At 38.7% G+C, this 15,958-nt stretch overlaps 2 protein-coding genes across 3 annotated transcripts in view; one reads left to right on the top strand and one right to left on the bottom strand.

The window, feature by feature from the left end:
• The first annotated feature begins 8,538 nt into the window (after positions 1-8,538).
• Positions 8,539-10,608, top strand: LOC122701664 (olfactory receptor 7A17-like). The gene has a single exon (XM_043914862.1). The coding sequence runs from the start codon at positions 8,950-8,952 to the stop codon at positions 9,886-9,888; it is 939 nt and encodes a 312-aa protein (XP_043770797.1). The 5' UTR covers positions 8,539-8,949; the 3' UTR covers positions 9,889-10,608.
• A 129-nt stretch (positions 10,609-10,737) lies between these two features.
• The window catches only part of SEPTIN14 (septin 14), a 41,128-nt gene continuing 35,907 nt past the window's right edge, over positions 10,738-15,958 (bottom strand). For both annotated transcript variants that reach the window (XM_043914860.1, XM_043914861.1), the window contains exons 8-10: positions 14,216-14,384; positions 12,905-13,037; positions 10,738-11,411 (exon numbers count right to left, since the gene is read on the bottom strand). In XM_043914860.1, the coding sequence (XP_043770795.1) occupies positions 11,232-11,411; positions 12,905-13,037; positions 14,216-14,384 (482 nt within the window). In that variant the 3' untranslated portion in view covers positions 10,738-11,231. The remainder of the gene's footprint in view (positions 11,412-12,904; positions 13,038-14,215; positions 14,385-15,958) is intronic.

Below are 15,958 nucleotides of genomic sequence, written 5' to 3' on the forward strand. Positions count from 1 at the left end.
TAACCCATACACCATAGGGACATTTCTTATCCCTAGCCGGATCCACCCAATGCCAGTAAAAGTCCGCAATTATTACAAAACCAACAACCCATCAATTTCCAAAAGACCACAATGAGACTCACTCAGTTAATATCTAGCATCTTTAGATTAGCTTACTAGCCTTCATAAGGAGTCCTCCTATAGATTAAATTGGATGCTTGCCTCCCAAATCCCTGGTTTTAAAAACACTTTGCATCTTGCTTTGATTATTTTTAGCACCTGTCTGACTTACAGTTGTCCGCTTTTCGCATTAGAGTGTAAGCTCCATGAGAGCCAAGTCACCCTGTCCTGTTCACTGTGCCACACTGCATACCCAGCTGAGTGCTTGATACACTGGATAAATTTTGTTGAATAAAGTTCAGCTTCTTATAATTCAAAAAAAAAAAAAAAGAATCTGCCTGCCAAGCAGGAGACATGGGTTCAATCCCTGGCTGGGGAACTAAGATCCCACATGCCACAGAGCAATTAAGCCCATGCGCTACAACTACCAAGCCTGCGCTCTAAAGCCAGTGCTCCGGAACAAGAGAAGCTACCTCAATAATCCCATGCACAGCAACAAAGACCCAGCACAGCCAAAAAATAAAATAATTAACTAATTTTAAAAAAGAATTATCCAACACAAAAGTTAATACATTGAGAAACAGTATTTTAGACCAAAAGATCTATAGCATTAATGTGTATATGAATCACTTGGGAATCTTGTTCAAATGCAGATTCTGGTTAAGCAAGCCCAGAGATTCTACATTCGGAACTAGTTCTGGGTTGATATTGATGCTTCTGGTCCTGTTCTGTGAACCACTTTGAATATCAAGATTGCGGTCTACTGTTAGAGTCAGATGTAGGTATTTTGAGACCTTCTCTACCAAGGACCGTTCCACACCTCAGGTCTGACATTAGGTGGTCAAATGTGGGACTTGGTAGCTCAGTCTCTGCGTACTCAAGTTTATACCTCCCTGTTGAATATTTCCTTAATGACAGGAAGTAAAACATTTTGGTCTTTGGTTCTTTATCGATAAACTCAGGAAATTCCACCTACATTATGAGTTGATGTTAGAAGTAAGTAATATTTTAGAGCTCATGGGAAATGACCTGATACAGAGCAAGTCTGTCTAAACTGCTCTGTGGATGCTGTAAAATCCAAATTAAAATTTGTTAGGACTGCTTGATAGAAATTGACCATTATGTAATATTTATGTAGCAATGCAAAGAACCTACAATAGCTGAAAGAGTTTTGAAAGAAAACAAGAGAAGGTCTCATACTACTTGACTTAAAACTTACTCTAAAGGTGCAGAAATCAAGACACTGTGGTTTAGTGTGAAGACAAACAGAAATCAATGGAGAACAGATTCCACTTTCAGTCTGTGTGTGTCTTTGGCTCTGAAGTGCGTCTTGTATGCACCTTGTTGCTTTTCCTTTGCTGCTTTTAATATTTTGCCTTTATATTTAATTTTTGCTATTTTAATTACAAGGCGTCTCAGTGTGGCTCTCTTTGAGGCGAGTCTGTTTGGGACTCTTTGGTCTTCCTGGACCTAGACATCTGTTTCCTTTCCCAGGTTAGTGTAGTTTACTGTTATTATGTCTTCAAATACGTCTTCTGCCCCTTTCTCCCCTCTTCTTCTGGGATCCCTATGATGAGAATGTGTTAGTACGCTTACTGCTGTTTCAGAGGTCTCTTAAACTCTTCTCATTAAATTTCTTTTTCTGTTTAGCTATAGTGATTTCCACTAATCTGTCTTCCAGTTTGCTGGTCTGTTCTTCATATCATCTAATCTACTGTTGACTCCTTCTAGAGTATTTTTGTTTCAGTTATTGTATTCTTCAGTTCTCCTTGTTTCTTTATATTTTCTTTTATTAAAAACTTCTAACTTCTCACTCTATTCATCCCTTCATCAAGTTCTTTGAGTATCTTTATGATCATTACCTTGAATTCTTTATTGGGTAGATCACTTGTTTCCACTTCAATTAGTTTAGTTCTTCTGGGGTTTAATTTTGTTTCTTCATTTGGAGCATACGTCTCTATTACCTCATTTTGCATAATTTGTTGTTTTTATTCCTATGTATTTGGTAGGTTAGTTACATTTCCTGATCTTGGAGACGTGGCCTTATGTAGGAAATATCCTACAGGGTCCAGTAGTGCACTCCCCTCAGGTCACTAGAGCTATATAGTTTAGAGATGCCCTCTGTGTGGGCTGCAGGAGTCCTTCTGTTGTGGTGAGCTGTCTATTGTGGGCATGGCAGGTCCAGTTGGTTGTCAGGAAGTCTTGTGCCAAGGCTGCCAGCCACTGGTTGGTGGGGCTGTGCACGCCTCAGGGGAGCCTCATTCCTGGCCTGCCAGTGGGTAAGCCAAGTCTTGACATGCTGGCTATAGGACCACTCTGGTCCCAGGGCTACTGTCAGCCTGCTGGTGGGTGTGGCTGGTCCTGGGTTTTTGGTGAGTGAGGCCAGGTCTTGGGGTGACCAGGGCTCAGGAGGGTCCTACAGCAGCAGGCCTCTGGTGGGTGGGGCCCCATCTCTGCTCTGCCTACCTGACTCACTGTGGTTCCTTCTTTATATCTTTAGCTGTAGAAGATCTTTTCTACTAGTCTCAGGGATATTGTTGTTCTTGTTATCATGGAAATTGTTCTCATAGATAGTTGCTTTGTAATAGTTGCAGTTTTGGCCTACCCATAGAAGGAGATGAGGTCAGGGTCTTTAAACATCACCATCTTCAATTTGCCATCAAGAATTCCCAACTCCTACCATAAATTTTCATAGTGCACTGAAATGTCAAATCAATGCAATAAGACCTAAAAGTGAAATAGGTTTTATAAAACTCTGGTGGTTCAGACGGTAAAGAATCTGTGTGCAATGTGGGAGGCCCAGGTTTGATCCCTGGATTGGGAAGATCCCCTGAAGAAGGAAATGGCAACCTACTCCAGTATTCTTGCTTGGAGAATTCCGTGAGCAGAGGAACCTGGTAAGCTACAGTCCATGGGGCTGCAAAGAGGCAGACAAGACTGAACTACTAACACACATTATTAGGATAAAGTTGAATTTTGGAAATAATATTAAAATTAAGGGAAACATCCTGAAAACTAACATGATACTTCATAAATATAGAAATATCAGAAGTTTTCCTAATATATCAGATAATAGGGAAAAAAACCTTAATGGAAGTAAACCTAAAATATATGAAAACACTATTATCAGTAAATTAGCATAATCTACAAACTACAGGAAAGCTTATCCCAAAAGAGGCTGAAATACCTACAGGCAAATTCTTGTTATTGGAATGAAATTCTGAATACAATAAATATGTCAATTCTTTGCAAATTAAATTTTAAGTTTAATGGAGTATCCAATAAATCCATAGTATTTTTCTTGCAACAAGGCTAGATGATTCTGAAGTTTGTTAGAAAGGGTAACCTGGTATCTGACAAAAAAGTATTGTAGACAGAAATAACATTTTTTCTACTCATTATTTAAGCATTTTATGCAGATAGATAAATAAAAATATGGCACAAAAAATAAAAAGTTGACAGCATAAAAAATTTGAGCTTTTGAACTATGGTGTTAGAAAAGACTCTTGAGAATCCCTTGGACTGCAAGGAGATCCAACCAGTCCATCCTAAAGGAAATCAGTCCTAAATATTCTTTGGAAGGACTGATGCTGAAGCTGAAACTACAATACTTTGGCCACCTGATGTGAAGAACTGACTCATTGGAAAAGACCCTGATGCTGGGAAAGACTCAGTGTGGGAGGAGATGGGGACGACAGAGGATGAGATGGTTGGATGGCATCACCGACTCAACGGACATGCTGCTGCTGCTGCTGTTAAGTAGCTTCAGTCATGTCCAACTCTGTGCGACTCCATAGTCGGTAGCCCACCCGGCTCCCCCGTCCCTAGGATCCCCAGGCAAGAACACTGGAGTGGGCTGCCATTACCTTCTCCAATGCATGAAAGTGAAAAGTGAAAGTGAAGTCGCTCAGTCGTGTCCAACTCTTAGTGACTCCATGGACTGCAGCCTACCAGGCTCTTCCATCCATGGGATTTTCCAGGCAAGAGTACTGGAGTGGGGTGCCATTGCCTTCTCCCCAGTGGACATGAGTTTGGGTAAACTCTGGGAGTTGGTGATGGACAGGGAGGCCTGGCATGCTGCAGTCCATAGGGTTGCAAAGAGTCAGACACAACTGAGAGACTGAAATGAACTGAACTGAACTGAAAATCATGGAATAGATGATCGTTTATAAGAATTTGAACAAGGAAATATCTTTAGAAACTGAGCAAGATATAGCTCTAAAGATATAGTTTACATAGTTCTAAAATGAAATACATAAATTAAAACCAACCAACACAACATCATCATAAAGAAAACTTAGAAAGCAAATAAATGTCCAAAAATGGGCAAGTATTTAAAGACCCATTTCCATTTGGTGGACTATTTTGATTTGCTGAGAATGATTAATGTTGGAAAATGTATTAATACATTAGACATTTACATGAAAAATGTACATTAGACACTGAAAAGAGTCTATATTTAGACTCTGTATTAAGAAATTCCATCTTTATTAAATTTATGTAAGTAAAATAATAAGATAAATGAAGTATAAACAGTGATTACTAATAACAATGGTTATAAAATCTTTTATTTGAAGGAGCAACAAAGGTCCAGATAACCAATATTTAGAAATAACACAGAGAAACAATGAAGCTTTGTGATTTTTACATTTTTTTATAATTTTCAAATTTCTTGGTCAAAGCCTAGGGAGCTCAGCAGACTTTCTCCAACCCTTTGCTTCAGGTCTATAATGAGTTAACTACACTTAGATATAAAGGGGACCATCCTTATACCCTGCTCCCTACAGATCACATCTAAGGGAATAATCCTGACCTTGATTAGAAGACATACATTGAGATCCATAGCTACTCCCAAGAGGCATGACTGCCAAAACAAAATCAACTTTTATTTAGCTCCTTAGCTTCTAGAGAATTCTAGTCCTCAGAGAACAGAGTAACAATGTAACAATTTATTTAATGAGGCACAATGAGACTTTGATCCTGGAAACTTCTAAAGCTGTAATGGTTTTATTTTTTTGTACATATTTGGCAATTTGGCTTATTCAGTAATAGAGGAAGCACAACTGTATCTTCCAGAGATCTCATGAGTGATTTTGTCTCCCTGCCCTTCATGGGGGCAGAGCTTTCATCTTTTAACAATTGTTCACAGGAGAAATGGAACTTACACTGACTCTTCAGTGATACAACTTGGGAAGCCAGAGAATCCTTGTAAGTGCAGAAAAAAATGAGATAAATGAGCTATGAAGGGAGGATCCCTATTAATGGTATCAACTTTCAAGTTTCCTAACAGAGATTAAGAAATAAAAGTTCAGCAAAACCAAGACTTTCCAGTTTTAAGAACTTGGAAGCAGTTTTAGCATCAACTGTGGCCTATTGTTTCTTAATATGGTTTATCTGCTTTGGCTTTCAGTTCAGTAGCATGGGCTTCCCCTTCCTTCCTCTCCCCCATTTTCTCCTGTTTATCTTCCATACCCACTTTCGTTTCTGTTTCTCTTATCTTCCACTATCAACAATTTCTATTCAAACTCTTTTATTCAGGAAATAATTAGCAAGGATTACTCTAAATTGAACATTTAACTGTGTTCTAGAATAAAGGAAGGGATAAGATGTTACTCTTTCCATCAAAGAGGGGACAGGGCCAAAAAACTAAAAGTAATATCCCATGATAGGGACTTCCCTACCAAATTGGGGGAAGGTTCATATACAGTCTAGAGTTATGGTTTCTCTTGACAATTTGAAAGATTAGACAGCTTGAGGACCATATTCCCACTGGACAAAAAGTAGCTGGAGCCAGACAGCTACCATCTCTTTAAAAGGGACATATGGGGACTTCCCTGGTGGTCCAGTGGTTAAGATTCCATGTTCCTAATGCAGGGGGCCTGGTCAGGAAACTAGATCCCTGGTCAGGAAACTAGATCCCACATGTCACCACTCTGAGTTCAGATGCTGCAACTGAAAAAAAAAGAAAAGAAAAGATCCTGCCCCTAATACCAGGTACAGCCAGTTAAATAAATATTTTTTAAAAAATCTCACAGTAGGCAAAACAGTGTCGACAGAGTGCAATAAAAACTGTTCAGCTCTTTCAGGGAGCAGGGGGCAATAAAGACCTGTGGTAAATTAGAGTATGAACCCTGAGAAAAATGTTGGAATGAGTCTTGATGAAGAAATTGGAATTTTCAAGGTATGAGTTCTCCTGGTAGAAGAAATTGGGGTGTAAAAATGTGGAGTAATAATAACCGAAAGAAGCCAGACACAAAAGGCTACATATCGTATGGTTTTATTTACATGAAATATCCAGGATAGGCAAATATGTAGAGACAGAAGGTAGATTAGTGGTTGCCAGAGATTAGAGGAAAGGTAAATGGTGAATGACTGCTTGATGGGTACGAGGTTTTCTTTTAGGATAGCAAAAAATTTCTGGAAGTAAATACTGGTGATGTTCATACAACACTGTGACTATACTAAGTTCCATGAAACTGTATACTTTCATATGATCACAGTTGTGAATTTTATGTTATGTGAGTTTTATCACAATTTTTAAGAAGTGCATTGCATACTTACAGTACGGAAAATAATCCTAAATGCCTGGAAAACAATGTGGGGGAGATGAAGAACAGTAAAAGATGAAATTGACTTGGCAAGACAAAAATCAGTAAGTGCCCTGTTATACAATTAGGGTATTTCTAAATTTAATACAAAACCAGTCCAATATCTGAAGAAAGGAAACTATGATACGTGAGTAGGTTTACATTGTAGAAAGATCTCTCTGGGGCCAATGCAATGATTGTGCTGGAGACATGCTAGTCTCCTGTCATTTCAGAGGAAGACACGATGAGGGACCACAGAGATGGGACAGAAGTAGTGGGGAAATAATTGAAATATCTGAGAGACACAGTGCATAACAATAAGCCAGTACTTACTGAATGAAACCAGAATTTAGAACCAGGGGTGTTTCCATGTCTTGCTGTTTCATTGCATCACTATTTACAATAGCCAGGACACAGAAACAGCCTAAATGTCCATCGACAGATGAATGGATAAAGAAGATGTGGTACATATATACAATGAAATATTACTTAGCCCCTAAAAGGAATGAAATAGGATCATCTGTAGAGACGTGAATGGACCTAGAGTCTCATACAGAGTGAAGTAAGTGATAAAGAGAGAAACAAACATAGTGTATCAATGCATATATGTGGAATCTAGAAAAATGGTACAGAAGAATTTATTTCCAAGGCAGGAATAGAGACACAGATGTAGAGAACAGACATGTGGACACAGGGGCAGAAGGGGAGGGTGGGACGACCTGGGAGATTAGGATTGACATATATACACTATCATGTGTAAAATAGATAGCTAGTGGGAACCTGGTATAAAGCACAAGAAGCTCGGTTGGCTTCTCTGTGATGACCTAGAGGGGTAGGATAAGGGGAGTGGGAGGGAGGTCTGAGAGGGAGGGTTAGGGTTAGGCTTGTCTGGGTGGGCTTATTTTGATCATGAAGGGAAGGGAAGTCGCTCACTCGTGTCCAACTCTTTGGGATCCCATGTACTATAGCCTACCACACTCCTCCATCCATGGGATTTTCCAGGCAAGAGTACTGGAGTGGGTTGCCATTTCCTTCTCCAGAGGATCTTCCTGACCCAGGGATTGAACCCGTGTCTCCTGCATTGTAGGCAGACGCTTTACCATCTGAGCCACCAGGGAAGTCCTTATTTTAGTCATAGCATTGCTCATAAAGGAGGCAGAAGATCAAAGAGACAGAAGACCATGAGGTGACGGAAACAAGAGGTTGGAGTAACGTGAACAAAGGGACCAAAGAATCCAGACAGCGTCCAGAAACTGGAAAAGACAGACTCCACTCTAGCGCCTCCAGAAGAAACCAACCATGCCAGCACCTTGACTTTAGCTCAGTGAAACTGATTTCAAAAGTGTAGACTCTGGAACTGTAAGAAAATACACTGGTATTGCTTTGTGTTAGTCACCTCAGTCTTGTCTGACTCTGCGACTCCACGGACTGTAGCCCTCCAGGCTCCTCTGTCCATGGGATTCTCCAGACAAGAATACTAGAGTGGGTTGCCATGCCCTCCTCCGGGGGCTCTTCCCAACCCAGGGGTTGAACCCGGGTCTCTTCCTTCACAGGCAGATTCTTTGCTGCTGGGCCACTGTTGCTTCAAGCAGCCAGTAAGTGGCAATTTGCCTACCTCGTAGCACTATGAGGATCAAATGAATTGACAAGCTGGTTAGAACCATGGCTCTATTCTAATTAGCCATGAGCTTCATAAAAGTTTTCTTTTAAAAAAAAAGAAATTTATTTATTTGGCCATGTTAGTTGCGGCATGTGGTCTTACTTGTGGAACCTAGTTGCTTGACTAGGGATCAAACCTGGGCTTCCTGCCCTGAGAACACAGAGTCTTAGCCACTGATCCACCAGGGAAATCCCTAAGTTTTCTTATATAATTCTGCATTTCTAACAAGCTTTCCAGATGATGCTAATGCTGTGAGTCCGTGAGTGACAATGAAGGGCAAGGAGCTGCATAATTCTATCTCAGAGAAATGGCAGAAATTATGCTGGCTTGGAGGAAGAAGATATGACAAATGGCTAGTTTGCATACTGAAGTGGAGACAGTGGCAGAAAGAGATTGGCTATATTTTTAATCCTCTGAACTTTTGGGCTATAATAACCCTGATCCATTAACAAAATATAGGGATTACTTATTTTATGTGTAAACTGTAATATGAACTGCATTTAAATAATATGAGAAATATAATCAGTGGTAGTTCAGTTGGTTGATAATATTTACTTGTTTGTATTTTTTAATTTCCTCTTTCAAGACAGTCACACCAGCTATATGGAACAGGAAAATCACACACAGTTTTCAGGATTTCTTCTCCTTGGACTGTCAGATGAAGCAGAGTTGCAGCCTCTCCTCTTTTGGCTTTTCCTTTCCATGTACCTGATAACTATTTCTGGAAACCTGCTCATCATTCTGACCACCATCTATGACTCCCACCTTCATACACCCATGTACTTCTTCCTCTCCAATCTGTCTTTTTCAGACATCTGTTTCACCTCTACCACCATCCCAAAGATGCTGCTGAACCTCTACATCCAGAACAAAGGCATCACCTATGAAGGCTGCCTCACTCAGCTGTATTTTTTCATCCTTTTTGCAGAACTGGACATTTTCCTCCTTTCTGCAATGGCCTATGACCGATTCGTAGCTATCTGCCATCCACTGCACTACACAACCAAGATGAACCCCCGGCTCTGTGTCTTGCTGTTGCTGGCATCTTGGATATTGAGTGTCCTGGACTCTTTGCTACGTGGTTTACTGGTGTTGCGGCTGTCCTTTTGTACTGACTTGGAGATCCCCCATTTCTTCTGTGAAATCAATCAGGTTATTCAACTTGCCTGTTCTGACAGTCTTCTCAATATCATAGAGATGTATTTTGCCACTGTGCTCATGGGCATTATTCCCCTCTCTGGCATTGTTGTTTCTTATTCTCGGATTGTCTCCTCCGTACTGAGGATTACATCAGCAAGAGGGAAGTACAAGGCATTTTCCACCTGTGGGTCTCATCTTTCAGTTGTTTGCTTGTTTTATGGCACAGGTCTTGGGGTGTACCTCAGCTCTGCCACTACCCAAAATTCCAGAACCAGTGCAATAGCCTCTGTGATGTACACTGTGGTCACGCCAATGCTGAATCCATTTATTTACTCTCTAAGGAACAAGGACATAAAAGGGGCTCTGAAAAGTCTTGTCAGCACTGTCACTTTCAATGAGTGACAGGAGTGTTTTCCTTGGGGCTGGAGAAGTTCTCATAAATAGCCAAGAACAAGACTGGCATCCAAAAAGCCTGATATTTTTGAGGTCTTCAGTTGTCTTTTTTTTTCTTTTTCTTTACCCCATGCCCCTTAAATCAATGATACCATGTTTTATTTTCTGACATTGCTTTTTTTTTTTACATTGCTTTGATGTATTGATATTTCTTTCTTCATTGTTTCTCAACTTTTTCAATATTTCAGGTTTTCCCTTTCTAACCTAAATCACAATATCCTGATGCCCTGAAAAAAAATGCTGCCTTTGAAATGAAAGCAGTAAAAAAAAAATTACAACAGAAAATTTTTTTTATTCTTTCAGGAACATGAGAAAAATTTTGGAGTAAATATACACAGACCCTCAAGGGTAGTACTTTTGCTGAATAAGTCATGGTAAAGTTCAGCCACACAAACAGGTGAACTGACATTGTAAATGCAGAAAATTCAGGATATATAGTCAGAAGGAAACTTTTGAAATAGTTAAAAAAAATCTACTTTATTTTCTAAAACCTTGGTAACTTTAGTTTTAAGTAAATGTTAGTATGTAGAAGTGAAGTGAAGTTGCTCAGTTGTTTCCGACTCTTTGCAACCCCATGGACTATAGCCTACCGGGCTCCTCCATCCATGGGATTTTCCAGGCAAGAGTACTGGAGTGGGTTGCCATTTCCTTCTCCAGAGTTAGTATGTAAGGCATAATATTATCATCCAAATGTTACTCATGGTTTCCCATTATTCTCTGACCCTCTTTCACTTCTGAAGTTTAATTCCAATGTTAGTTTTACAAGGTCTAACATAAAAGTATAAGAGTTATAATCAGAAACAGCATTTTATTTAATAAAAACTATCAAGAAATTATTATCAGTAGAATTTTATAAGGAATGTGAGCATAAGGATTAGCTTTTTGTAATACTGCATGCCAACAAATCCCCTACTTCTATTTAGATATGAAATAATACATATACTTGGTCACCAGAGTCACAGGTAGGGCTATGGTAAAAGAATTTCCAGAGCTAATCAACACTTTTACACTGTGGTACATAAATCTTTGATCTTCTTTCATTTTAGCAAATATTTATTGAGCGCCAATTCTGTGCTACTCTTGTTCTAAACCCTGATGATAGAGCATCTAACAAGATGATCAAGGTACGTGTTCTCAGGGAGCTCACCTGCTAGCAGGAAAAAATGCACAGCAAGTAAACAAATTTTAAAACTTAGCATAATTTCAATCAGAATTAAGTGCTACGAGGAAAATCTCACAGGAAGATGAGAGAGAGAGTGAAAAGGCTCTACAACACACAGAATGGTAAAGGATTATTTCTTACGCTCTTTGTCCTTCTTTATACTGGTGCACACCTGACCCTGCAAGGTTCCAGAGGAGGCCTTCATTTTATAAAATGCTAGGATTTCTTCTTCCAGTTGTCTCCTCTCCTCCTCAAGTCTCATTGTCTCTTCTTGTTGGATCTTCTTAAGATGTTCAAACTTGTCCTGTAGCTGTAAAACAAACCCACAATTGTGACTCAAAGCACCCTATGGGGCACATCCCCAAGAACATGTTTCTTTCCTTCTGATTATCAAATCTACCCTAATCATTAGCATAGCACTTGATCTTAATAGCAGTCTCAAAAAGTATCTCTGCTGGAGTCATATCACTTTTAAGTACATTTTCAAACCTGAGGGCAAATGAGCATCTACATACATGGGCAAGAAGAATGACAGGAAAGGCTGGGCATGTGAGATTATGGTATTTATAAATGATAGCAAGATCATTGAGAAAACTTTTCACTTAAAGTTGTGCTATATGTATATATATACATACATACAATGGAACATTACCCTTTAAAAAAAAAAAAAAAAAACCTTGCCTTTTGAGACAACATGAAAGGACCTGGAAGGTATTATGCTAAGTAAAATAAGTCAGAGGTAGATAATAGATAAGAAAGAGAAAGATAAATACCACATGATTTCACTTATACAGGGAATCTAAAAACAACTCAAACGAATAAACTTAGCAAAACAGAAACACACTCATAGATACAGAGAACAAAATGGTGGTTGCCAGAGGAGAGGGATGAATGAAATAGGTGAAGAAGATTAAAGGGTACAAACTTCCAATTATAAAATCATAAGTCATGGGGATGTAATGTGCAGCATACAGAATATAGTGAATAATATTTTAATAACTTTCTGTGCTGACAGATGGTGCATGCGTGCATGCTAAGTTGCTTCAGTCATGTCTAACTCTGTGCATCCCTCTGAACTGTAGCCTGCCAGGCTCCTCTGTCCATGGGATTCTCCCGGCAAGAATACTGAGTGGGATGCCATGTCCTCCTCATTGACAGAAGGCATTTAATATATAAAAATATTGACTCAATGTTGTATACCCAAAACTGATATAATATTGTAAGTCTATTTATTTATTTATTTATTTATTTTAAATGAAATGGCTTATACATTTATTTTATTTTTGGCTGTACTGGGTCTTCATTGTTGTTGCACATGGGCTTTCTCTAGTTGCAACAAGTTGTGGCTACTCTCTAGTTGCGGTGTTCGGGCTTCTCATTGCGATGGTTTCTCTTGTAGTGGAGCACCGGCTCTAGAGTGCTCGGGCTCAGAAGCTGCGGCACACAGACTTAGTCACCACGTGGCATGTGGGATCTTCCCAGACCAGGGATTGAACCCGCGTCCCCTGCACTGGCAGGCAGATTCTTAACCACTGGACCAGCAGGGAAGTCCCTGTAAGTCAATTTAATACTTCAGTTTAAAAAAATTCAAAAAAGCTGATTCTCCAAATGCTCTAGGAAAAAATAAGATTACAGGCAATCATTTTTTTAAAGGCTGAATCCAAAACTTACATGGTAAATCACTACTTTTTGAAGAATAGAAAGTATCCTTCAACAAAATCATCTAAACTCTTGAGATGAAAACCCCCAATTTAATAGGACACCTAAACTTGAATATGGATTATATCAACTAGCAGGACTTGCCTCTTTTTCAGCTTCTTTAAACGCTATTTCTTTCTCCTTTACTCGCTGCATAAACTTCTGTTTCAACTCTTCTTCTTCACTCTGACATTGCTCCAAGAGCTCCTGCCTTTTGGCTTCATAGATCTCTTGAAAACTAAAAAGAAATGTGTGTGCTCTTATATTAAAATGTTAATATAAATAAACATATAAAAATATATATTGTATATTAATAATATGTAACATTGTACGGAAAAACCCAAATGAACTTTTTGGCCAACCCAATATAAACAACTCATATAACCTGAAAACAAAATACCAAACAACTCAAATGAAAAACAAGCAGAAAACCTAAATAAACATTTCTCCAAAAAAGATATACAGATGGCCATCAGGCACATGAAAAGATGCTCAGCATTCCTAATTATTAGAGAAATGCAAATCAAAACTATAATGGGGTGCCATGTCATACCAGTCAGAAAGGCCATTATGAAAAAATCTACAAATAACAAATGCTGGAGAGGGTGTGAGAAAAAAACAAAACAAAACTTCACTGCTGGTGGAAATGTAAAGTGGAAGAGCCACTATGGAAAACAGTATAGACATTCCCCCCAAAGCTGAAAATAGTGTTGCTATATGATCCAGCAATCCCACTCTTGGGCATATGCCAGAACAAAACTATAATTCAAAAAGATACCTGGACCCCTGTGCTCATGGCAGCACTGTTCACAACAGCCAAGACACAGAAAAGATCTCTGAGTTCTGCAGGTACCAAGGCTCCTACCCAGGTGGAGGATGGTAACTTCAGGCTGAGCACAAGCATATGGACCCCAGACTGGCTGAAACCAGAAGGCTGATGATTGAACACCATCTTGTTACCTCACCACCAACCGATAAGGGGAGGGTTACATACCCTACACCCTCCCTCCCAAATTTTGCTTATAAAAACTTCTCTCTTTGGGAGTGACATGGAGGGTTTCAGCACAAGTACATATTGTGTGTGCTTAGTCACTCAGTCGTGTCCAACTCTGCAATCCCATGGACTGTAATCCGCCGGGCTCCTCCATCCATGGGACTCTCCAGGCAAGAGTACTGGAGTGGGTTGCCATGCCCTCCTCCAGGGACATGTACATACTGGAGGCATATAAATGAGCCTTTGCATTATGATGCTCCTACTAAGCCTCCATCGAGGTCTGAAGATAATGAAAAACCACAAGATTCAGATGGCCCAGAATATGAGAAGCAGAGCTATTCTCATTCCAAAATAATCATATCTACGGTTGTAGGGGATTTCCAAGTCACCTATCATCTTGTTCGAGTGAGATCTCCACTCACCTAACTGGCTGGTTGTTTGGACCCATATCAGTAAATCCCATTATGTGAAGTCTGTGGCGCCTATAACGTTCATAGTGCCGAGTATGAGTCTGTTCTTTCAAGTCTTCCATATTTGTACAAAGAAGCATATCCCGGAGCTTAACAAAGTCGCAGTGGTTTTCATTTTCCACTAGGCAGAAAAATAATAAAACCACAAAGCTTAGTATCAATCCCTATCACTCAATAAGTATTCTTGAATGAGCTTAGAGCATTCTGATTAATAGCTATAAATCTTTTAACCATGTAACTATGCTTCTATGGTACATGTCAATTATAGGTATAATTTATTTATAGACCAGGAAATTTGCTTTAAATTTATTAGCCAGAGACTAAATAGGAAACAGTGAAATAATATGTTACATTATATTAGTATATAGCATCAGTTCAGTTCAGTCGCTCAGTTGTGTCTGACTCTTTGCGACCCCATGGATTGCAGCATACCAGGCCTCCCTGTCCTTCACCATCTCCCGGAACTTGCTCAAACTCATGTCCATCGAATCAGTGATGCCATACAACCATCTCATCCTCTGTTGTCCCCTGTCTTGCTGCTTTCAATCTTTCCCAACATCAGGGTCTTTTCCAATGGGGAAAAGACTCTTCTCAATGAATTGGCTCTTCTCATCAGGTAGCCAAAATATTGGAGCTTCAGCTTCAGCATTAGTCCTTCCAATGAATATTAAGGACTGATTTCCTGAATATAGAAATTCAATAGTTGAATTGACTGATTTGATCTCCTTGTAGTCCAAGGAACTCTTGAGAGTCCTCTCCAACACCACAATTTGAAAGCATCAATTCTTCGGCACTCAGCCTTCTTTATGGCCCAAGTCTCACATCCATACATGACTACTGGAAAAACCATAGCTTTGACTATATGGACTTCTTTCAGCAAAGTGATGTCTCTGCTTTTTAATATACTGTCTAGGTTGGTCATAGCTTTTCTTCCAAGGAGCAAGAGTCTTTTAATTTTGTGGTTTTGAAACTTATATAGCATAAGTTTTCTTTAATAATTTAGTATTTTTCAAATGAATATTCTCAGGGTATTTTACAGAGCAGTAAACTGATGAATTGATGAACTGATGCTATATACTAATATAATGTAACATATTATTTCACTGTTTCCTATTTAGTTTCTGGCGAATAAATTTAAAGCAAATTTCCTGGTCTATAAATAAACTATAAATTATCTTCTTTTAAAGAAGATAAACTAAACTAAGATTCACTTAACTAAATAATTTAATTAAATCCTACTAATGTAAAGGCCTTAACAATTGTACATGATGTAGTTATTAAATTATATTTCTATACCATATGTATGAGAATGAATTAGTCACTTTTCAAAATCACTCAATAAATTCACATGGCTCTCTCTTGTGCCTGTCATATCCAAAAGACTGATCACAATATTTTGGGTATTGGGTATGATATTGTAACCAAATATAATATTCATTAAAATATGTTGTCTTTAAGTACATTTAATAAATTTAAAAATTTATAACATATTAATTGAAAAAAATATTTGGAACATTATCTCTACAGATAGAGATAATCCAGTCCCCAATAATTATTATCATAAGTATATGAATCAGACAATTAATGACTGTTATGACAATATTCTAACTCATCATGATGCTAGATAACTAATATAAATGTCTAGGTATAATTTATCCAAAAATAAATTATATTACTTTATTTTTGAAATAGTTT

This window comes from Cervus elaphus, chromosome 10, assembly GCF_910594005.1.
Source record: "Cervus elaphus chromosome 10, mCerEla1.1, whole genome shotgun sequence".
NCBI classification, from domain to species: domain Eukaryota; kingdom Metazoa; phylum Chordata; class Mammalia; order Artiodactyla; family Cervidae; genus Cervus; species Cervus elaphus.